The 24,761-nt window shown below is 38.5% G+C and overlaps 1 protein-coding gene, 1 non-coding gene and 1 pseudogene across 2 annotated transcripts; all 3 read left to right on the top strand.

The window, feature by feature from the left end:
• Nucleotides 1-2,361: 2,361 nt before the first annotated feature.
• Nucleotides 2,362-2,468, top strand: LOC148292744 (small nucleolar RNA R71). Its single transcript, XR_015826002.1, has one exon. It is a non-coding gene; the product is annotated as a small nucleolar RNA R71 (small nucleolar RNA).
• An 11,188-nt stretch (nt 2,469-13,656) lies between these two features.
• LOC110745327 (uncharacterized) lies at nt 13,657-14,715 on the top strand (annotated as a pseudogene).
• Nucleotides 14,716-19,171: 4,456 nt separating this feature from the next.
• On the top strand, nt 19,172-24,520 carry LOC110745330 (TATA-box-binding protein 1). The gene is made up of 9 exons (XM_021945408.2): nt 19,172-19,692; nt 20,757-20,844; nt 21,395-21,466; nt 22,381-22,431; nt 22,783-22,827; nt 22,933-23,025; nt 23,830-23,931; nt 24,030-24,103; nt 24,223-24,520. Coding segments are annotated over exons 1-9 (606 nt in total). The 5' UTR covers nt 19,172-19,612; the 3' UTR covers nt 24,224-24,520.
• Nucleotides 24,521-24,761: the final 241 nt, after the last annotated feature.

The following is a 24,761-nucleotide window of genomic DNA, read 5'->3' as shown; positions in this document are numbered from 1 at the left end:
TCTTTTCTAGTGGATGTGTTCAACTTCCTGTAATCAATGCAAACTCTCCAACCAGTGACAGTTCGTGTAGGAACTAGCTCATTCTTCTCATTCTTCTCATTCTTCACAACGGTGATTCCGGACTTCTTTGGAACAACTTGCACAGGGCTCACCCACTTAGAATCTGAAATTGGGTAGATGATTCCTACATCGAGTAGCTTTAAAACTTCAGCTCTAACCACCTCTTTCATGTTGGGATTTAGCCTCCTTTGGGCATCACGGGATGGTTTGCTGTCTTCTTCCATTAAAATCCGGTGCATGCACATGCTTGGACTAATTCCTTTGATGTCTGCTATGGTCCACCCAATGGCTGTTTTATGCTCTTTTAGAACTTTAATTAAGCTCTCTTCTTCATGTGAGGAGAGACCTGCAGCAATTATAACAGGGAGAGTTTCGTTAGCACCCAAATATGTATATTTAAGATTATTGGGAAGAGGTTTAAGTTCTAGCTTTGGTGGGATGACAATGGATGGCTCCAATTTCGTGGATGATGGTCCAAGAGGCTCGATTGGTGGCCTAAAGGATGGTGGGTATGGCGGAAACACTTCTAAGGCAGCCACCACTTCTTGGAACTCCGGTTCACAAAGATCTTCCTCTTCTTGTGTTAAGACAGCTTCTAGAGCATCATTAGACTTTCTCTGCAAAATTTTGGAAGAAACCTCATGATCCACAACATCAATTGAAAAGCAAGAATCAAGAGAGATAGAAGGTTGAGATAGAGCATTAAGCATTTTAAATTCAACAGTTTCACCCAAAACAGTCATGGAGAGGGTGCTATCTTTCACTTTGATGATTGTGTCTGCAGTGGCCATGAATGGCCTGCCTAGGAGAATGGGATCAACACGATCTCCATTTGGATTGTCTTCCATGTCCATCACTACAAAATCAGCAGGGAGAATTAGTGTATTAACTTGAACTAGAATATCTTCTACAATACCTTTTGGATATTTTATAGAATGATCAGCTAGTTCAAGTCGCATTGAAGTCTTCTTCATCCCTTCTAAGCCAAGCTCTTGATAAACTGAATATGGCAAAACATTGATGCTTGCTCCCAAGTCCAACATGGCTCTTCCAACCTTCTTGCCTCCAATGTTAATGGGAATGTCAAAGCTGCCAGGATCATCTAGTTTTGGTGGAAGCTTCCTTTGCAACACAGCACTTACATTCTGGTCGAGCTTTACTCCTTCATTTGGAGCGAAATTGAGCTTGTGAGTTTTCAAGTCCTTGATGAATTTTCCATATGCAGGAATCTGTTCAATAAGATCAAGCAAAGGCAAATTGATATTAACTTTACTCAAAATATCATAAATCTCTTTAAAAGCCTTATCTTGCTTTGCTTTCTTAAGACGGCCTGGAAATGGAATCTGTGGAACATATGGAGCGGGTGGCACGTATCTATCTTCTTGAAGATGTGGTGGCACAAATTTGTCATCCCTTTTATGCAATTGGAATTGATCGGATTTCTGAGAATTTGATTTGGCCTTAGGAGCATATTGAGAAGTTTTGAGTTGTTCTCCTTCCGTGGCCATGGTCTCCTCCTCTTCATTTTCTACAATCACAACATCATTTGAAAGATTAGAATCATCTTTATTATCAATGATCTTACCTGATCTGAGCACATGAATGGCCTTGGCTTCTGGGTTCTTTGGATTGATCTCAGTTTGGCTTGGCCATTTCCCAGGCTGTCTTTGAGTTATTTCAGCAGCTATTTGGCCTAATTGGACTTCCAATTTGGAGATGGCAGCTTGTGTAGTTTGCTGAAAATTGGATTGGTTGATTGCCATCTGCTTCACTATATCTTCCAATGATGATGATGATTGTTGTGGCCTTTGGAATGAAGGGGGATTTGCTTGATTCTGGGTATTTCTCCATGAAAAGTTTGGATGATTCCTCCAACCTGGATTATAACTTTGAGAGTATGGATCATTTCTTGGACCTTGGTTGTAGGAATTTATCAACTTAGCTTGCTCTTGCACAAATTCTGGATATCCAGCCCCAAGTGGACAAACTGTGGTAGCATGGTCATGAGATTCACAAATGCTACATACTTCCTTCGGAGGGCTTCTTGAGTTTAATGCAAGAAGAGCATCTAGCTTTTGTTCCAGTTTTGAAATCTGCACACTAGAAGCATCATTAGAACCACTAATAACACGTTTACCTCTTGTATCCGTATGTTGGGTCTCCATTGCTATCTCCTCAAAGAGTTCGTACGTTTCTTCTGGAGTTTTGGTTTTAAAAGAACCACCTGCAAAATTGGTGACTATATTATGACTAGAAGGGGTTAGTCCTTTATAAAACATACGCATTTGAAGCTTCAATGGAATCCCATGATGAGGACATTGGTTGAGCAGCCCATTGAATCTCTCCCATGCTTCACAAAACGATTCATCATCTTGCTGTGCAAATAATAAGATCTTGTCCCTAAGCATGTCAGTCTTTTGCGTGGAGAAGTATTTTTCTAGGAACTTCTTTTGAATGGCAGCCCATGTAGTGAGTGAACCAGGCTTCAAAGAATTCAACCAATACTTCGCCTTATCCTTTAAAGTGTATGGAAACACTCTCATTCGAAGTTGATCTTCTGTCACACCTGTCAAGGGAAAAGAACTCACAACATTAAAAATATCCTTTATATGAGTTAATGGATCTTCATTAGGTAAACCATAAAAGGAAGGCAACATATTAAGATGAGAAGATTTAAGCTCATAGTTTCGAGCTACAGTGGGCAGCGAAATGCTTGAAGGAGATGCTGGAATTGTTGGGATATCAAGTTCTCCCATGAACTCAATGGCAGCCATCATTTCTTCTTCTTCTTGGTCTGAACTTGCTTCCGAATTTGAAAGTGAAGAACCAGGAAGTTCAGTGTGGAGAGCAAGACTTGTAAATGTAGCAAGAGCTTGCTCTTTTGCAGTTGACAACTCCCTTTCTAGACGATTCTGAATTTCAGAGGTCACTCGTCTGGGTTGCAATGATGGTCCTGCGTTCAAAGATCTAGAACGTTGGATCGAAGACCTCACTTGTTCAAGTAATGGCTTTTTAGACATAAACTACCTGAAACAGAAAATTAGATTAATTAGAAACACTAAAAAGAATAGGGTAACCTTGGGCACATAACCAGGGAAGAACTTTCGTTCAGTCCCCGGCAACGGCGCCAAAATTTTGTTGTTAATATTATGTTAACTCGCAATTGTACGGGGCAATTAGTAGTATAGCAAGACAAGTACGAGGTCGTACCCACGAAGACTGAGAAGTTAAAACTAGTTATGTACTTAGATTACCAAATTCAAGAAAGTAGGAGGTTATGTCTAAAACAGAATTTAAAACAAGAGTGGTTGTGATTGTTGAACAAAAGAAGCAAAATGAAATTGCAAACAAAAACAAGTAAACAAATGTAACAAAGAGTGGTTTTAAGAGTTGGAAAACAGATTTTGAGACTAGGGCATTCGAATCACCATAACAATTCAATTCTGGGTTATAAAGATTCAAGTAACAAGTCTAATTCAGATTCAAAGATTGATTCTAGCTAAAGTATGATTAGGCCATGGTGTTTGGTCCTAACCTTGTGTTCCTAATTCCCTAATTTGATCATTTGTTGTCTAACCTAAAATTAAGCATTAGGAACCCATTAAGCATAGAAGAACATTTTAAACAACCAAGTATGTATCTAATCCCTGTTGTCGAATGTTCATACATACTCTTCCTATTCATAGTTCAATTCGAATTAAAGCATGGTGTATACTCTTAATTCAAACCAAGATAGTTAACAAACAAGTTCTAATGGTGATCAATCATTCAAACAAGCATGTTAACTTATAAGCATAATGAATAAGAACATGAATCATGAATCAAACTTGAAACTCCAAACTTATAAACCCAGAATATTCATGTTAGGTTACATCGAAGCCCTAGTTATGGATTTAGCTACTCATAATGGAAAAGAGACTTGAACAGAAATGAGAAAACATAATGAATACAATAAGAGTATAAAAACCCTTAGTTCTTGTGGTGTCCAAGGCTTCTCCAAGTGCTTCTCCACTTCTAATGCTTCTCCAATAGCTTCCCCACTTCTAGAAAGATGTATGAAGGATATGGAGGTGATTTGGGATGAGTTTGAGTGAGTGGTGATGGCTAAGGAAGATGAAATTCGTAGGGAAATGGAAGAGAGGTTTGCTGGAGTTGTTTTGGTGATTGTTGGAGTGTTTGGGATTTTGAGAGTGTTTGAGGATGGTTGGAGTGAATTGTGGGGGTTGTGAATCTCAGGATTTGTTGTGTCTTGAATGTGGAATGGATGTGGTATTTATAGGGAGAGGGGAGTGACAAATCTGAATTCAATATGGCTAATGCATACAACACTTGCATTATAAAAGATGAATTGGTTGATGCACTTCACTAATGCATACAACACTTGCATTATAAAATCTGAATTGGTTGATGCACTTCACCAATAGATCCCACCAGCAGCCCTAGCTCATCTTCATGTCACCATGACCAAGCTTCCAACCAGAAATGATAGCTCATACCTAGCTCACCATGACCAAGCATCTAACCAGCACATGCTGATAACCAAATTCATATCCGAGAATACCGTCGTGCTCGAGATCAAGGTATTAAATATCGATAATATCCCCGATATTATCCATATAATATCTGATTTTTGGGGGTTCGATATTTTAACAACTAACCATAGTGTTATCGTCAATATATCGATATTATCCCGATAATATCGGGAAGATATTTTCAACATTTTTATGAATGATTTGGGCAATATATCGAGCCGATAATATCCCTATAATATCCCGATACGAAACCCAAAAATATTTATATACATGGTATTTGTGAAAACCATTTTACTCCTTCAACACCTTAACCACCATATCACTTATGTTTGTGTGAAAATACTAAAATATTTATATATATATATATATATATATATATATATATATATACATGGTTTTGTTTTGAATTCTTTTTGCAAGAAACAAATTTTCACATGAGATGAGTAGTAACTATGGTTATACTCATAACCAACCATTTCCCTACCCTTCATATCCCATTCCTGTTGGGATGGAATCAAGCGACTCATGGAAAGAATCCGAGACTCAATCTTCAAATGATTTTGCTTATGGACAACGCCAACCAATCTCGGATCCATATGGGTGGCATGTTAACAATTACATGCAAAACTATTTTGGGGATTTATCATTTGATGACTACTCTTCAAAATATACTTACTCTACAGATAGAGATGATGAAGATAGTGAAAATTTTGAACCTCATAGGAACTCTATGTGGTACTAAGTCACTCATGTATCTTACCATGCAATGTATAAAGTGTAAAATATTGTAGTAATTCATTATATATAAATGATTATGGTGTGTTTAATCTTCTTTCATTAATTACTACATATTTTCTACACTTACGGTGTTTGCCAGCTCGCTATATAATCAACTTAAATCAGTTAAATCCATCATGCAATGCATTTCCTTCCAATTTTTTGTGATAAACTAATAGATAATTGACTAAATAAACATCCTGCAAAGTTTCAATAAAAATTTCCAAGTTTTTCTTACAATTTCCGTGGTTTTTATTCAATTTTTTCCGATACCGATAATATCCCGATATTTCCTGCGATATTTCCGTGTTTTTTGACTTCCGATATTTCCGATACCTCCGATATTTAAGACCTTGCTCGAGATAACATGAGGATTATTTTAGGACTCAAGAACTAGCCAAAAAGCGATTTCGGCAATAAGAATATCTCCAAACCGCTGATCAAGACTTATACCTACATGATCACCATATAGAGTGGAGCAACTTTTGTTTTTGGACTTACCTCAAAAAGTCGATGGAAGTGGCCGGAATCGGAGGCTGAAAATCGGCAGATTTTCAATCGCTTATTTACCCTCCAAAACTCAAAAATTTCTCCTATCCAACACAACCAGCAGCTAGAGCATCTCGAGTGGTTGAGAAGCATACCTGGATCGATGAAAATGGTGGCCGGAAGTGAGAGAACGAGCTCCCGAAAAATTTCAGAAAAACTGTCTAAACCGGCCTGTTTCGTGGCTGTTTCCAGCGACGGCAGCGACAGATCGACGCTGGGGAGGGGCGGGGCTAATAGAGGGAAGTGAGGTGGATCGTTTGGGACCTATCTTGCCTGAAACAGTGGCCGGAGTTTGGAGAAATCGCTCTTTGAAGTTGGCTGGTCGTGGTGCTTGCGAGGAAGAAGAAGAAAATCTGGGTTTTAAAATTGAATTTCGAAATATTTACGGTTATGCCCACTACGTGTTTACGGACTCATCTCGACGTGCTCTACGCAACGGTAAACTAGAATCCCCCGATTCCTTCCCGAACAAAAAGTCAACTTTTAAACCATTAAAATATTTCCTTGGTAAATTCGTCTTTTACTTGGATAAATTAATAATTAAATATTAATTTAGGATCGAGTTGTTACAGACGACACTAGAGCAACCCTTCTCTCTTCTTGGCCTTCCCTCCGAACCCTCTTCGTCGCCACCGGCAACTCCACCTCGACCATATGCCTTTTCCCCTATCTTGACCTCGCAGTTGAGTTAGGGACCGGTCTTCAATTAGCTGGCTCACCGGCACCACATGCTCCACCTCCTGAAGCTGCGCTCGCCCCTGCGGTGCCTGCATTGTCGGTTCCGAGCATGAGATCCCACCTTTCTTTAACAGCTTATCCAACAGTTGTCGCGCCCTTGGATCATTCCTGTCTATTCTTATGGTTGAAACCAAGACTTGCATTTTCAGCACACAAAGAGCCCAAAAAAAAAAACATCATATTACTTTTCGGGATCGGATCCAGCAGACCTGACACCTCCAAAGAACGTTTGGATAACAGACCGGTCGCATCACGCTCGTCCGCTGGCAGAGCTCAAATCACGTCTAGCTGTCCCACCTCGTTTTTTGAGAGCTCGCCCACTTCCCAATCAACTGCCACAAAGCAAAAGACCCATATTAGCATTACACCTGGAAACAACAAGAAAAAAAAAAAGAAAAAAAAAAAAGAAAGAAAGGGTCGTCTACTAAACCACTAACCGTACCTTTCTGCTTAAAACGCCTCACTACTAGCACCCTCGACCTTTTCACCACCGAGGCGACCTCCCAACACCCATTCGCAAAGAACCAATGATCCTTCCACGACTTCTGTGACGTCGGGTTATTCTTGATTAGTTTCCTCTGCAATGCTTGCAGATAGAAGAAACTCGCCTGCTTCGGGCTTTTCCTCAAACCATAACAACACCTCAGAATGTTCACGGTCGGCTTGATCAAAGGAATCGTCCTCAGCAGGTTTGGGGTCATCTGATGCGGGGCGATGCAGAGGAATGCCATCCTCTTCTGAACAAAAGGGAGTAGGGGCAAATGCAACCCATTTTTGAACATCTCCCAGTTTAAGGTAACCCAACCCCTTGGTGGTCGGCTAGGCCTGTCACCTTTTTGCGGAAGCGCGAATATTATGTCCTTGGGCACTTCGTAATCCCACTAGATTTTATCCAAAATATCGTGCATCATACAGGTTGGCACCAAGTTTTCCAACAACTCTCCCGCTTCATAAAAATACGGGTGAATAGGCACCCTGTATCTATATGAGCACATCAACTTCCCTAAGCCCTCAGCTGTGCTCACCATCAGAGTAATTCCATCCAAGTTGACCACAGGGCGCTCAGGGTCCTTCGCCTCCCTCTATTCTGAACACTCTACCTCGACATCCAGATGCCTTTCAAGGTCATCCTTTTCATCTAACGACACCTCTGGCACTCGCTTCACCTCGGCCTCCCTCACCTCCACCTCATCCAATGAACTTGGAACTTCTACTATAAAGGGAATCGCCTAGGCACCCATGCCTAGCCCCACTGGCGGCCTATCCCCTAATTGATCCCAGGCCTCGTCCAAATCCTTAAAATTCAGAATACCCTTGTTGGACCCACTGTGTCCTTCCTCTCTCTTAGCCATGCTCGCTATTTTTTCCTTATTTTCTCTCTCCCTCCCGCCCCAAAGACAATAACAGAGCAAACTAGAGAGAGAAACTCTCACCTGGCTGCCATGACGTCTTTGCAGGAACAAGCCGCCCCCTTTCTTCCTCTCTCCTGTCGCACTCAGGCAACTGGCTGCACCACGATCTCTCTGTTTTCACACTCGAACTTAGAGTTTTTGAAAGCTCAAAATGGCTTAAATAAAATTCCTCCCCAAAATCTCCTATATATAGCTCTCCTGTCAATCATCCTAGTCGTCTACCTTGTCTAAATGCCCTTCCCTAGATCGTCACCATATGGCGCTCTCATCGTTTCTCCTAATCGACGAAAACTAGACGTCACACGCGTTCCGTCTCCTCAGAAACCTCATCATCACACCTACAATAATTGCACAATCCCGAGCATTTGACACCTACCCAAATTGTTTTACCTGCCCTAGGTAAATGTCACGCCCCAACCCACGGGTTTACGTAACCTTGGATTAAGACGTGATTCACATCTTAATTATAGAATTTTAATAAAAACTATAACTAAAATGTGAAGAAACAATTAAATAAATAAAGTAAATATTTCACATAGAATATTCAAGGAAACGACAACATCTGAAAGCTTGAAATTGTTACATTATTTTACAAGTCAGAACTACTCAAGAGTTCACTTAAATGAGTAGCTCATTATTTATCAATAAGCTATGTACACAGTACACTCTTATAAATATACCATAATCATAATAAGCTCTAGCTTTCAGGTTCGGTACCTGCAAAATCTATTAGGGGGTGAGCGAAACCACAGCTCAGTAGGGACATAAACTTTTTTACAGGAAATTAATATAATTAAATTAAGTGACAAACAATCACACATCCAAATATCACATTATTAATAATGCATGAATGCTCTTCATCTAGTCCCGTTAATTCATATAACTGGACAAGCAGACCTGCACGTCCCATACCATGCTTATACCACTTGGTCCTGAATGCCCATTTATGTGAACTAACACCCATCTCAATCATCCCATAATTCCCCTTTTGTTAGTCATCTTGTCTAACTCCCTGTCGCCAGTCCCGAATCACCCAATAAAAACCATGTGCACTGTGGGATCCCTGAGACCTGGTACCTGCCAAGAGTTAGACTCAACTACACAAAAAACTATTTCCATTACCCTCTTTTCCACCATTATTTTCTCAATCCAACAACTCCAACCAATTTCCATGACATGATATAATTATGCCTTTCACATATCCCATGTATCCCACAACAATGTAACTATTCAAAATATCACCAATGTACCAACATTGTTCAACCAGTCAAGAACACATAAACATTCCAAGAAAAACATTCAATCGTAACGAGAATATTAATCAAATAATCATATCACGCAAATATATTGTTTACAAAATTTAATTAAATCAATCTCTGCAAAAGGCCCCCAAGAAACCCCCTACCTCGTTTCCAAAGCTAGCTCCAAGTTAAGAAAACACACAAGCTACAACCCCTAACTCCTCTTGAGAATTTGATCACCACTTGCTTTCTTTTGTTTTCTTTCTTCTTTTCTCTCTCTCTCTCTCTCTCTCTCTCTCTCTCTCTCTCTCTCTCTCTCTATTTTTCTCCTCTTTGCATGGACTATGCAACGTTATGTGTTTTCAAAATTAAAGGCAATGACCCCTATTTATAGTAAACACTAGGGCGGCATGCCAAAAGATAACTTCAATGCTTTTAGGATCACCTCCTTAAGTAACCTTTCCTTCACTCCAAATCAATAGAAGGATAAGAAGATATATAGTGAAGACACGTAGTGATGACTTCAACTATCTAATTCAATGACACATAATTAGTTTGCAAGTGAATAAGCAAGTAAACCATAATTGTTTGACACATGTTGACTACGTGGAGTTTAAAAAGAACTCTCATGTTGAAGCAATAAAACATAGACTTCCATAAAATGACTATAATACTATATTTTATTATTATTATTATTATTATTATTATTATTTAATTTTTTTTTATAAAAGTACAACAATTATAATTATAATTTAATACATACCAAAGTAATAAAATATTAAAATTTTTAAGAATAAGGATTTTCACAGTAAAGTACTCCTTCCCTGGGGAGTTGGGGGACTACTCGACCCAACCCTTCACATCAAGATCGACTGCTCGAACCCCTCGGACCAAACAGCTTAGGCACGGAAAAATCTCCTTAGGCAGACCCAAAGGGCAAAAGCAACTTCCCACCCCAGGAGACTTGCCTAGAGAGTTGGGGTTGACACTCGGTATAAACCGAGCCCATTTGCCCAATGAGAACATAACACATGGACCTCGCAATCACGTGGCAAAAGTGACCACCCAGTCCTCTCTAACTGCCAACTACGCACGTCGGCTCGATTCTCCACCATACCACCTCGACCTCCGTACTATCTAGGAAAACATGATGAAAGGCTACTAGTTAGCCACGTTGAAGACAAGACTTCCCTTGACAAAGAAGGATTCACCGCCTCTCGAAATACCACCCCCTGTCCTCTATAATACCACATGTAAACCACCTAACCCGTCCCTTGACTAGATGGGACTCCGGCTATTCGTAATAGGCTACTCTGCTCACTCATGTTCCTTAGTAAAACACGTAAAGTCATCATGATAAGAGGATGTGGAAGAACCCCGATCATCCACCACCTAACAAGAAGCCTTGATGTGACATAAATGGCTCAGCTCCGAGTCGAGGTGACCAGCTTGAAGAATATCTTGTGAAACTTCTTATAAATAGGGCTTGAATTTATGTAAAAAGTGTGACTGTTTTCAAGTACAAAGAAAAAAGACTTATCAAATACATAGATGATTACTCACGTTTTTACTCTTATTCCAACATAAGCATCATACAATCAAGGAACCAAATCTCCTCTTCATTCAAGTAAAAACACTTGTATTTCATTTGTTGACCACATGAAGTTTGAGGTATATACAAATAGCATGGACTATTAATAAACTATTGGCTCGTTTGTTATGAGGGATAAGTTTTGGTCATCAACCTCTTATATCTCCATTCTTCCTCCAAGTTAGGCAACATAATAAGCTTTCAATGCACATGAAATGTAGGCATTTTTCTAGTCTAGTCTAGTCCTCCCTACCAAACAAGCCCTTGATACGTTATTGATAAACTGTTTACAAGTTATTAACGAATTATTAACGGAGTTATTGATAAACATTTTTGCACGCATTGGTTAGATATTTATAATCGAAGACAATGTACGTAATTCACAATAATTTCTAGGGTGTTTTTCAATTTTTTCAAATTTAAGTGACATGTGGTCTCACTAGTGTAGTGGTTGGGAGCAATTGCTCCCTCAGAAAAGGTTCTCCGTTCGAATCTTAGCATATGTGCAGTGTGTGAGAGTTTAGTATGTTATTGTCCCTCTCCTTAGAAAATGTCCTAAAAAAAAAGTGACACGTGGTCCTACGTGAGAGGAACATACAAACATTTTTTTTCTTTCTAAAATGGGTTTATTTTCATGCTTTGAATGGATAAAGTTGGGTTGTGGTACCTCACATTTTGTGTGTATCAAGATTCAAAAAACAAATGAGGCTAACCAAAAGAAAATGAGAGCGACTAGTGTTATAGCTTTTGGTATTTTGGTGATGGGCAGGTTGTCCCCAACCCTCATTTTTTTTAAACTTTATTTTATTTATTTTTATAAGTTATGAGAAATTTTCAAATATATCCTTGAATTTAATGAAAAACTAAATAGAATTGATGAAAAATGGCCATTATTGCAACACGTGCAACCTAATTGAAGGACGACTATAACTATTATTGGGATTTGAGGACGAAAATGCAAGACATAGTATCCATATATATAAAACAAAAGGCAAAGAATGGTGAAACATTCAAAATACCAAAAAATGCCCTTGGTCAATGCAAATAATAATAATTGAAATTATTAATTAAATGAGGATAATATGGCAAATTCACACTTTTTTATATTAAAAAAAAATTAAAATTAAAAGAAAAATCAGATAATGGATCCTATTTTAAAGTAACACAACTACCCATTATTTTTTTTAATTTTAAAATAAATTTAAAAGGAATGCAACAACTTCGAAAAAAAAGAAGGAAGTTTCACTAAAACACCCAAAATGGGGGCTGAAATTAAAAAAAAACCCAACACCCAAAACACTTTATAAACACACCCAAAATCCATCATTACACACACTCAAAACCCATTTATAAACACAACCAAAAAATATACAATTGTTGATTTTGGGGTTGATTTTGGGTGTGTTTCTATGTTTAAATAGTGCGTGGGTTTTTTTATAAATACATGTCTAGAATTGAGTTTATTTATAATAATCTAAAAAAGGAAAGAAAAGGAATGCTGTTATAAAGTAAAAAGTGAAGTCCACATAAATAAAGCGAGGGGGTATTAGTCAAAAGATAAAATTATAATGTTGGAAAGAAATCATTATGTCCCCCTTAAGAGCCATTTGCTTTGCCTATAAATAGGCATTATATCTGCTTGTAAACACACACGAATGAGAATAAAAGAGAGTGAGAGCAAGAAAAAAAAAGAGAGAGTGAAGTCTATTCTGAAGAGAAACTATATTAGTGTAAACACCACAAAGAGCAAATATAATTCCACTCCCAATATTTAGTGGTACTTCCTATTATCTGATTATTTTATTTTATAACACGTTATCAGCACGACAGTCTCTCCACCTTTAAATTTTCTCAGCTCAACACTATGTGGTTATTTCTCTTTCTCCTCTCCGTCATATGTCTCCTCTCACTATACTACTACGACGACATGCAAACTTTCTTTTTTGTGCTCTCACAATTTTTGTATTGTTTCATCCATGTTTGTTTAATTTATTTTTTTGTAATATAATTTGGAATGGCGCGGTTTTATACCCCATTCTGTTATTTTATGGTGGTGTAATTTTCATTACCCATCGCGTTGTAACACAAGTTATCATAATAAAATGATGGTGTGATCTTAAAACCCATCTATTATATCTTGAACAGTGGTGCAGTTATATTGCCCACAAAATATAATATATTTTTAGTGGTGGTTTTATCCCCACATTTACTATGGACGGTTTTCACTTTCTATATTTTTAGTGGTGGTTTTATCCCCACACTTATTTTATTTACTGTATGGTATAAGTTTATTACCCATACGGCAATATTTATTTAAAGTGTGGTGCGGGTTTATCGTCCACACAACTGCTTTTATTTAAAAGTATGGAGCAGGATTAGTGCCCATACCAGCACGTTTACTTTACCGCACATTTACTTTTATTTAAAGTATGGTGCGGGATTAACGTCCATACAGCAAACAATTTACTTTATGAATTTATTTTATCGCACATTTACTTTCATTTAAAGTATGGTGTGGGTTTATCGTCCATACCAGCAAATTTATAGCACTTTATTTTTATAATCAAAATGAGGACCTGGAGTTCCTCAAACAATTACAGGGCCAGAAGTTCCTATTAATAAATGGCTTAATGTCCCAGATCTCGAGCTTGAAATTTTGGGTAAAATATGCATGATATCTTTTGACCTGAAGTTCAAAAATATATTAAGCTTGAAGATTATTGCGAATTCTAATGCATCTCATTTTTCTTTTGAAGATGGCAAATTTGGCAAAATTGGAATTCGCTGCCCTAGACATTTCTGGTGACAACTACCTATCATGGGTCCTGGATGCCAAGATCCATCTGTGTGCTAATGGCCTTGGAAAAGCAATTGAAGATGGAAGTGATGCATCACCTGAGGAAAATGCGAAGGCCATGATTTTCCTTCGCCGCCACATTCATGAAGCGCTGAAAAGCGAATATGTGATAGTTGATGAACCATTGGTCCTATGGAAAGCTTTATGTGAGAGATATAATCATCAGAAGACGGTGACTCTCCCAAGAGCTAGATACGAATGGACACACTTGATATTTCAGGATTTCAAGACAGTGTCTGAATAAAACTCATCTATGCACAGGATCACCTCCCTTATGAAATTATGTGGTGAGAATATCTCTGAGGAAGATATGCTCGAGAAAACTCTGAGTACATTCCATGCCTCAAATGTGCTCCTGCAGCAGCAATATAGGCATAGTGGTTTCACGAAGTACTCAGAACTTGTATCTTGCCTCCTGTTAGCTGAGCAGAACAACGAGCTTTTATTGAAGAATCACCAATCTCGCCTAACGGGCTCAGCACCACTTCCTGAAACAAATACTGCATCTCGGGAAGTGAATGCCACCTCATCTCGTGGCAGTATCCACAAACGTGGGCGAGGAGGCAAGCGTGGCCAAAGGCAAGGGAGTAGAAAAGATCGTGGTGCTCATTCATATGGCTTGAGGCCAAGGAGCAATCCATCCACGAATGGCAAAAATGCATCCAGAAATAAGGGAAAAACACAAACAAGCCATGTACCCAGAAATGATGAAAGCACTTGTTACAGATGTGGTGCAAAGGGACATTGGTCGCGTACATGTCGTACGCCGAAGCACTTGGCGGATCTTTATCAAGCTTCACTTAAAAACAGGAAAGTGGAGACAAATTATGTTGAACCAGATCCGCCAGCCATAGAAGGCTCATCGGAAATATCGCATCAGTTAGACAAGACGCATCTAGATGTTTCCGATTTTGTAGCCGAAGGGGGGAATGAAGTTTATGGGTCCGAATTGGATTAGATTCCTTCATGTAACATTTGTATTATCTGAAGCACTGTTTTTTTTTTCTTGTCTTCATTTCAATCCAATAAAAGTGGCAATGTTTGAATGATTGTTTATTGATTCAACTTATTTTATTTATTTGAAGGCATGGATATAAATTATGGATGCCCCCAAAACACGAGCTCTAGCAAAGATATTTGTCTTGCAAACAGTGCGACTACTCATACAATCCTCCGAGATCGAAAGTATTTCTCAAACTTGATGCTTACAAAAGCAAAGGTAACAACCATATCAGGCCCTGCAGATCTGATTGAAGGCTCAGGAATAGCCCAAGTTATGTTACCAAATGGAACAATACTGTCCATTCAAGATGCCTTGTATTCATCTAACTCCAGAAGGAATCTGTTGAGTTTCAAAGATATACGTTTGAATGGCTACCATGTTGAAACAAAGAATGAGGAAAACATGGAATATCTTTGCATTACTTCTAGTGATACCCAGAGCGTATACTAGAGAAGCTTCGTGCTCTATCATCAGGATTGTACTATACAACCATACGGACAATTGAGGCACACAATGTCATGGACCAGAAGTCCATTGACTCAAATACTTTTAAGCTTTGGCATGACCGGTTGGGTCATCCTGGATCCACCATGATGCGTAGGATCATCACCAACTCTAAGGGACATCCCTTATTAACAAAACACATTATGGTATCAAGTGACAGCTTTTGCCAAGCTTGTTCACAAGGGAAGTTGGTGATCAGACCATCACAACCGAAAGTTGATGTTGAGTCCCCATCATTTTTGCAGAGAATCCAAGGGGACATTTGTGGACCTATTCATCCTCCCTGTGGACCATTTCGGTACTTTATGGTCTTGGTGGATGCATCTACCCGATGGTCACATGTTTGCCTTTTGTCCACTCGGAATATGGCATTTGCTAGGCTCTTGGCTCAGATAATTAAATTGCGAGCCCAATTCCCAGATTATCCTATTAAGTCAATTAGACTCGATAATGCTGGTGAATTTACATCTCAAACTTTTGATGATTACTGCATGTCGCTAGGCATTGACATTGAACATCCTGTTCCCCATGTTCATACTCAAAATGGCTTGGCAGAAGCTTTGATTAAGTGTCTTCAATTAATAGCACGCACATTACTAATGAAAACAAAGTTGCCAGTTTTTGCTTGGGGCTATGCCATTTTACATGCAGCATCTCTGGTGCGGTTGAGGCCCATCGCCAACAATCAATACTCTCCAATACAACTTGTGTTGGGTAATCAACCAAATATTTCACATTTAAGAGTTTTTGGTTGTGCGGTATATGTGCCTATTGCACCACCGCAACGTACTAAGATGGGCTCTCAACGCAGATTGGGAATATATGTTGGCTTTGATTCACCATCTATCATCAGATATCTAGAACCCCTGACGGGTGATATCTTTAGGGCACGATTTGCGGATTGTCATTTTGATGAGACAATTTTCCCACTATTAGGGGGAGAAAAATCTGTTCCTAAAGAACAAGGCAAACTCGTTCCTGAAGAACGACGTGAATTATCGTGGGATGTACCCACTCTGTCTCATCTCGATCCTCGTACCACTCAATGTGAAAACGAAGTGAGAAGGATCGTTCACCTCCAAAGTATTGCAAATCAGATGCCAGATGCATTTAATGATGCAACAAAGGTGACGAAATCACATATCCCAGCTGCAAATGCACCTGCAAGAATTGATATTCACAATGGACAAAGCAATGCGCCAGCAAATGGCTCATCTGTTGCACGCCTGAAGCGTGGCAGACCACTAGGCTCAAAGGACTCAGTTCCTCGAAAGAGGAAGTTGATGGCCAAAATGAATCCAAATGAAATAAATGGAGAGCCCACAATTCATGGTTCAAATCCCTCTCAAGAGGGACAGGTACTTTCTGAAAAGGAAAATGTCCTTGATGAGACATGTGCTCCTGAAATGGCAGCTGTACTTGAAAGTCAAGAAATCTCCATAAATTATACATCCACTAATGAATTATGAAACAGAGATGAGATAATCATCGATAATATATTTGCATTCTTAGTGGCTACTGAGATCATAAAAGATGATGATATTGAGCCTTGCTCCATTGATGAATGCACACGGAGACAGGATTGGCCTAAATGGAAAGATGCAATCCAGGCAGAATTAGATTCTTTGGAAAAAAAAGGAGTATTTTTGGACCCATTGTTCCAACTCCACCCAATGTGAACCTTGTAGGTTACAAGTTGGTATTTATAAGAAAGCGCAATGAGAAAAATGAGATTGCGAGGTATAAAGCACGACTTGTTGCGCAAGGTTTTTCACAAAGGCCTGGAATTGATTATGTGGAAACATACTCTCCAGTAATGGACGCAATTACGTTCCGTTACTTGATAAGCTTAGCGGTTTCAGAAAAACTTGAAATGAGACTTATGGACGTCATTACCGCATATCTGTATGGAGAGTTGGATACAGACATATACATGAAAGTCCCAGAAGGACTTAAGCTGCCTGAAGCAGCCAGGAATAAACCACGGGCCATGTTCTCAATCAAATTGAGAAGATCATTATATGGGTTAAAACAATCTGGGCGAATGTGGTATAATCGTCTCAGCAAGTATTTACTAAAGGAAGGATACACAAATGACCCTATTTGCCCATGTGTGTTTATTAAGAAATCAGAGTCTGGATTTGCGATAGTGGCGGTATATGTCGATGACATGAATTTAATTGGAACTCCTGAAGAGCTCCAAAAGACCGCTGATTATCTCAAACGTGAGTTTGAGATGAAAGACCTTGGAAAGACAAAATATTGTCTTGGCTTACAGATTGAGCACAGTGCTGATGGAATTTTGGTGCATCAATCAAATTACACTGAAAAGGTATTAAAGAGGTTTGGCATGGATAAAGCTCATCCACTTAGCACTCCAATGGTCGTCCGGTCGCTTGACACTAAGAAAGATCCATATCGTCCAAAAGGGGATGATGAAATGGTCCTTGGTCCAGAAGTACCATATCTTAGTGCAATAGGTGTTTTAATGTACTTAGCACAATGTACCAGACCTGACATAGCATTTTCAGTAAATTTGTTAGCAAGATACAGCTCTACTCCAACAAGCCGACATTGGACCGGCGTTAAACATATTCTACGATATCTTCGTGGAACGACAGACATGGGCTTATTCTATTCCAATGAATCGACCAATGCCCCGAGTATTGTTGGATATGCTGATGCAGGATATCTCTCTGATCCACATCAAGGACGCTCACAAACTGGGTATGTATTTACATGTGGAGGAACTGCAATCTCATGGCGCTCAACGAAACAAACGTTGGTAGCCACATCTTCCAATCATTCAGAAATACTTGCCCTCCATGAAGCCAGTCGTGAATGCGTTTGGTTAAGGTCGATGATTCATCACATCCGAAACACATGTGCCTTGCCCTCAGCAACAGAAACTCTAACCATCCTGAATGAGGACAATGCAGCTTGTATTGCTCAAATCACAGGAGGATACATCAAGGGTGACCGGACCAAGCACATATCACCCAAGTTTTTCTACACGCATGAGCTTCAGAAGAGTCAAGTAATCAAAGTCAGACAAATCCGTTCAAGTGATAACTTGGCAGATCTCTTCACCAAGTCTTTACCCAAGTGCACATTCCAGAAGCTAGTGCATGGCATTGGATTGCGACAACTCTGCAAGCAATCAAATTGGAGCATGCAAAATCAGGGGGAGCATTCAAGAGTCCTCTAACACATGACATAAGCGCGTTGTACTCTTTTTCCTTCGACTAGGGTTTTTCCCATTGGGTTTTTCCTACTAAGGTTTTAACGAGGCAACATGAGCGCACTTCACATTACCCTAATGTCCCAAATGTTGTTGTACTCTTTTTCCTTCGCTTAGGTTTTTTCCCATTGGGTTTTTCCAAGCAAGGTTTTAATGAGGCAACCAATCTAGGGACATGTGGCCTTCAAGGGGGAGTGTTATAAAGTAAAAAGTGAAGTCCACATAAATAAAGCGAGGGGGTATTAGTCAAAAGATAAAATTATAATGTTGGAAAGAAATCATTATGTCTCCCTTAAGAGCCATTTGCTTTGCCTATAAATAGGCATTATATCTGCTTGTAAACACACACGAATGAGAATAAAAGAGAGTGAGAGCAAGAAAAGAAAAGAGAGAGTGAAGTCTATTCTGAAGAGAAACTATATTAGTGTAAACACCACAAAGAGCAAATATAATTCCACTCCCAATATTTAGTGGTACTTCCTATTCTCTGATTATTTTATTTTATAACAAATGCAACAATTAATTGTATATTATTTTTTCGAAGAAAAACACATGATAAACCGGCACTATCCGGTAACTACAAGGATTACCGGTTACATAAGAATCAGCCTCTCTCTCTCTCTCTCTCTCTCTCTCTCTCTCTATATATATGTATAATGGACAAAGGCCAAAACGTCAAAGCCAAGCCAGACAACAAAAGAAGGGAAAGGACCTCCTCACCACCCACATAAAATCGCATTTGCCTTCTCTGAGACCAGACCCGACCCCAAACAAAATCCACGATCGCTCACAATTTCTTCTATCAATACCTATAAAACAAACCCTTATTTGAAAATCTCCCTCCCCAAATTCCAATTTTCCCGCGAACTTTCTCCGAGTTTATTTTCTCAATTCTTCTGTTTTCTTAAATCCTTTTGGAACCCTAGATTACCGAAAGCTCTGGATCTGATTGAGGACGATTATAAGGAATAATTTCCCGGAATCCAGAAAAACAAAGTTAAAGGATTTGTAGCAGAAACAGAAGAACACTTAAAAACATATATAATTTTTTTCTTTATAATACTATTTTTGGAAAATCGCCGAAGTCTTGAAGGTGGGATACAGGGAATGGAGGAACAAGGTGGATTCGAAGAGAACCAACCTGTGGATCTTTCCATTCACCCCTCTGGTATTGTTCCCACTCTTCAGTAAGTCTTTCTCTACCCTCTTGCTTTTGAAGTTTCTAATTCTGTTTTATTGAACCATCTTCATCATTTTTAGCACAAGAAAAGAAAGCCAACTTCATCGTGTACAAGGCTGAGTTGAGTACTGCGTAGTTGGCCTGTTTAGATCTGATTGGTTAATGGGTTTATGCTAGGATTATCGGTTTGTAGGTTGATGGGGTTACAATGGTCTCCCAAAGCGGAAGGAAGATGAAATTTTTTAGTTTATACTGATTCATTTGCATCTCTAAGATGCTTTTTGTGTTTTAAAAGGATTGAAAAATTTCCAACTTTTGTGGTTGAAGTGTTTTTCCCCAATTTATATGAACTTTGGTTTTTTGTTTTATCTAAATCTTGTGGGAATTGAATTCTATCTGCCAATGAAAGATTCCATTAGATAGTGCTCTCTGTTATTGTAAACGAAGCTACGGCTCGAACTTGTTCTCAAAACTGGTTTACATGGAAGGAGTATTTTTGTTTTTAGTTTTCCGGCCAAGCTTGGTGATGAAATACACCAGGTTTCCGTACCTGGAGCCTCTCCAGACTGGGTTGGCGGATAAAGTTTTTTGTCCTTCCTAGTCACCTACAGGTTTTCAGTGCCTCGGTACTTTTCGCATGCATAATATCAAGAAATTTTAATCTAACCTATAGGCCTCCCTTCTGTGAGCTATAACTCTATTGTGCGATGGAACTTGTTTTGATGCCAAATGTACTGTATCTGTGGTAGAACTCGCTACTTAAAAACAAGCTTATGGGTTTTGTGCCCTTTGTTGGTCCATGCTATCCATTTATTCGATATGGATATTTGGGTCATGCAAAATTTTGTGCTATTAGCACAAAGATATGAAGAAATGTTATTAAAATGTCTTTACTATAGAATGTGCGGAATTATCAACAAGTTTTCATCTCTTATTGTTTGTTTGTAGTGGAATTATTAATATTCAATTCTTTTCTTTTACTTTTTATTAACACATTATTCTTATAATCTGGAGTATTTTATGCTAAATAATGAAGCTTATTAATTCCTTCTGTTCTGGTTGTGTTTGTAGGAATATCGTATCTACGGTTTACTTGGGTTGCAGGCTGGATCTCAAGCAAATTGCATTGCAAGCTCGGAACGCAGAATACAACCCCAAGGTATGCAAGAGTTTGTGTATAATTCATTTCTGCAGTGTATTGACAGTTGAGTGTTGGTAGTTCACTCTTTTTTTTAGCCTCTGACATTCACTGAAACTTTGATGTCGTTGCTTTTCACGTGGGTAGAAAGTATTGGAAACGAGTGAAAGTTGACACTTGTACTAATTCCATGCTGCTTTTCATACGTATGCCTCCCAAGTCCTCCCAGCCAATAAGTATTTGTTGTAATAAAAGGGACCAGTTTTTATGAAGGAAAAAAAAACATAATTAATATCAAACTAAACGGATGTGCGAATAATCCTATCACTATTTATTTAATGTCGAGCATTCAGTGATTCCTTAGCATCTTATAAAATTGGTTGAATTTCTGTTGAACTCTCTCTCTCTCTCTCTCTCCCTCTCTCTCTCTCTCATCCCCCTGGAACAAACACACGGATCCATCTCGGTATAACTTAAATTGTGTCAGGAACAGACCATGACTTATTTTCTGATGCTTTAGACATTTAGCCGAATTGAATAATAACTTATTTTTAATTGAATGTTCTTGCAGCGTTTTGCCGCTGTTATTATGAGAATAAGGGAACCAAAAACTACAGCATTGATATTTGCCTCTGGGAAGATGGTGAGCCCTCCACAAATTTCTGCTATTCCAATTGATGACAACTGCATGATTTCTTTTCAGCTGTTCCTAATTTGTTTCTATAACATTTTTGGAACTGGTATACTTTTGAATCTCTCAGGCTCCTCTTCAGTCCCACCATTGGTGGTAAATGTCTTTGTTCTTTAAATCTATGCTACCATGTGAGATCTGAAGGAACAGTTTATCGTACTTGATGTGTTTGATATCATAATCCAATTGATTATGCTATTATCCGAGGACATGGCTATTGGGGTACAATTCAGACATGATTATGTATTTGTTGACATGTGTTTGGAACCCCACATACACAACCGTGTCAATTGTCATGTTAAGTATCAGTAATGTATTTTGCCTTTTTCTTCGCCATAATTTACTGTTTTTGTCTTCAGCTAATTTTGATTATTAAGTCTAAATTGAAGTGTGTGTTTGATATTGGTTATGGTCATCTGGACTGCATGTTTTGTCGAAAATTTACAATATCTTGAAGCTTAAATTGACAACTTTTTATGCTCAAGATGACAAGATATATTTGGAGATGGAGGCATCCTTTTATGAGTTTCATTTCAAATGGCATGTGTACATAGTAGAATTGGCATTGAATTAGTTGTTACATTTTGAAATTATGTTTTCAGTCTCTTTTATTGGAACTACCATAAGTCATGGGTGGTTGGTCAATAATTTCATAAGATCCTGTTTTTGCACCCTCCACTTCTGCTGCCAAAACTGGCTTTCAAAAATTTACTCGTGCAATTCTAGTTGACTACTGCATTTCTCATGAGCCCTTGAACGTGATAAGCCCCCCTCCCTTTCCCCTCCTGCCTTGTTTATAATTTAAAATTTGACCATTATACCTTTTTTGCCTCTGTTTAAGATTTTTAATCTCTCTGGTACTTCAGGTATGCACAGGTGCGAAAAGTGAACAGCAATCAAAACTTGCAGCAAGGAAGGTAGATGTTGCATGCTCTCACAGATTGTTACTATTATAAAAAACGTAGTTCTATATATATGGGATTTTTCATATATTTTGATGCATTTTTAGGCATTTTAAGGCAAGAGTAGAGTGACATTGGACTTTTATTTTATCCTTGTTTACTTAAAAAAATTAGTATCAACCTGAAGTGCTGTGAGTTTGTGACTGAAATAATTTGTCCTTTGTTAGTGGTCACAATCAGGAGTGGGAGTGGTCATTGATGATTATCCTTTACATAATTATTTAGTTAGATTAGTGAATCTTTTAAAAGGTTGCAAGGGCATACTGACGAATTTCTTTCATCTGTTTTGATATTTTTGGTTCCCAGTATGCCCGAATCATCCAAAAGCTTGGATTTAGTGCTTCGTTTAAGGTATCACTCTCCCCCTCTCTCTCTCTTGTGTAATATCATTGAGAGCAAGTCCTTTATATTTTTTATTATTTATTATTTGTTAATACATGCTTTTATGAGTATCAGGATTTCAAGATTCAAAATATTGTTGGCTCCTGTGATGTTAAATTCCCTATAAGACTTGAGGGTCTTGCATACTCCCATGGTGCTTTTTCAAGTGTAAGTGAAGACTATCTGTCCAAGGCTTTGTATTTCATGTCAGTACTTGATGTGATTTTTAAGCTTTTCTTTTTGCGTGTATTGTTTGTGTTTTCTCTTTCATAATTCTTGTCTATTGATGTTAAATTTTTTTCATGATCTGATGTACATGTCGTTCTACTCTTGGGATGATCATCTTAGTCTGTGGTTGGCACTTTAGGTGTTTATATTTTATGATCAAGTTTATGAGATTGTTATCTTTGCATGTGGACATTTTGCATTCTAGGTGCTTATACTCGATGAGATTTGTGTGTGTCCCCTCTCCAGTCGAGATTTGTGATTTACAATAGCTGTAAATTGTTGGTAGGTTAAAGTACAACAGGGAAGTTCAAGGACGAGAGGAGAAATTTTGACTAAATGGATAATTTTACCATCATCACCCCAGTAGGAGACTTAGGCACCACACATCCTAGGGATAAACAAATGCTTGCTGGCAAATTCTGCAAGTTCTTTCATGTCCCAAAATAAAGGTTGACAGGCCTACTTATGAAGCTCTACTGGCCTGACAACTAAATTTTTTCATGACTCCCTCCCAGATATACAATGAATCCATACATACATTCAACCAACACAAGGACTACTATATATGAATTCTAGACACAACCCTTACTTTGAAACAACATTATGATAGGAAAGTGTATGTGGCCAATACATGAATCATTGGGATCAAACTGATCCTTGCATTTTAAAATTTGACGAAATGGATAGACCTAACAGGTTTAAAAATTCTGTTGTGATCCTTTATTTTCTGTTATGTTGGTGCAGTATGAGCCGGAACTTTTTCCAGGGCTGATATATCGCATGAAGCAGCCGAAGATTGTTCTTCTTATATTTGTGTCAGGGAAAATTGTTATTACGGGTGCAAAGGTGTTTTGCTTTTTTTTCTTGTCCACTTTGTCCAGTTTAATTTCTATTACATTTGCAAATGGAGATTTGATAATGTTTTGTTTAATTTGACGTCTTAGGTAAGAGAAGACACGTATAAGGCCTTTGAGAACATATACCCTGTCCTTACAGAGTTCAGGAAGGTCCAGCAATGGTGCGCCTCCCTCACTCTCCCAAGAGCAAAAAGAAAAAATCTGTTGCTTGATGAAATCTTAATTTTGGATGTTTCTCTAGCACTATATTGCTAATTGATTCCTCTTATCTTCTTCTTAGATCATACTTACTACACATGTTAGCTGTTGCTGGCAGACACGTCTATCAACGTAGCTCCGGTGCTGTCATTGGCAATGCAAGCAGCAACAATTTTTTTTCTTATTTTCTGGTTGGGTGTAGAAAGAAAGGGTTAAGGTTCACAGTGTGAAAGCTTTGTTGTCAGTGTGGCAGATAAGCCAGGATTGATGAGATTGTGATCCCGGAGGAGTTCATAAATAAGAACTTGCAATTTTGATAGTAGAATAGAAACTTCACTTATTTCTTGCATAAATGATATCCTATTGAATTTGTTCTCTCCTTTTCTTTCACGATGCAGCCAATTTGAACTCATTCCGCTGGACTGAGTCACCAAAAAGAGAGAACGAAAATGGAATTTATACAAGCTTTTGCATTAGCTTTAGTAGAGAGTGAGAAAGCAGTATTAAGGGCCCTGCAGTTGCCTTCTTGTTAACTAATAATAAAAATAAGGGTTAAAATTCAATTTGGTCGTTGAGAAAAATTTTTAGCCAAATTGGTTATTGTGTTTCCCAAGTTTATAA

Source organism: Prunus avium, chromosome 7, assembly GCF_965620075.1.
Source record: "Prunus avium chromosome 7, drPruAviu1.hap1.1, whole genome shotgun sequence".
NCBI classification, from domain to species: domain Eukaryota; kingdom Viridiplantae; phylum Streptophyta; class Magnoliopsida; order Rosales; family Rosaceae; genus Prunus; species Prunus avium.
Note: the sequence above shows the minus strand (reverse complement) of the source record. Positions and strands in the feature narration are given on the sequence as shown.

What these genes read in the sequence shown, in the direction of transcription:
- LOC110745330 (XM_021945408.2), top strand. Translation starts at nt 19,613, where the DNA reads ATGGAGGAACAAGGTGGATTCGAAGAGAACCAACCTGTGGATCTTTCC. An exon ending in ACGCAGAATACAACCCCAAG is followed by an intron (nt 20,845 to 21,394) that starts GTATGCAAGAGT and finishes ATGTTCTTGCAG; the next exon opens with CGTTTTGCCGCTGTTATTAT. An exon ending in TATTTGCCTCTGGGAAGATG is followed by an intron (nt 21,467 to 22,380) that starts GTGAGCCCTCCA and finishes CTGGTACTTCAG; the next exon opens with GTATGCACAGGTGCGAAAAG.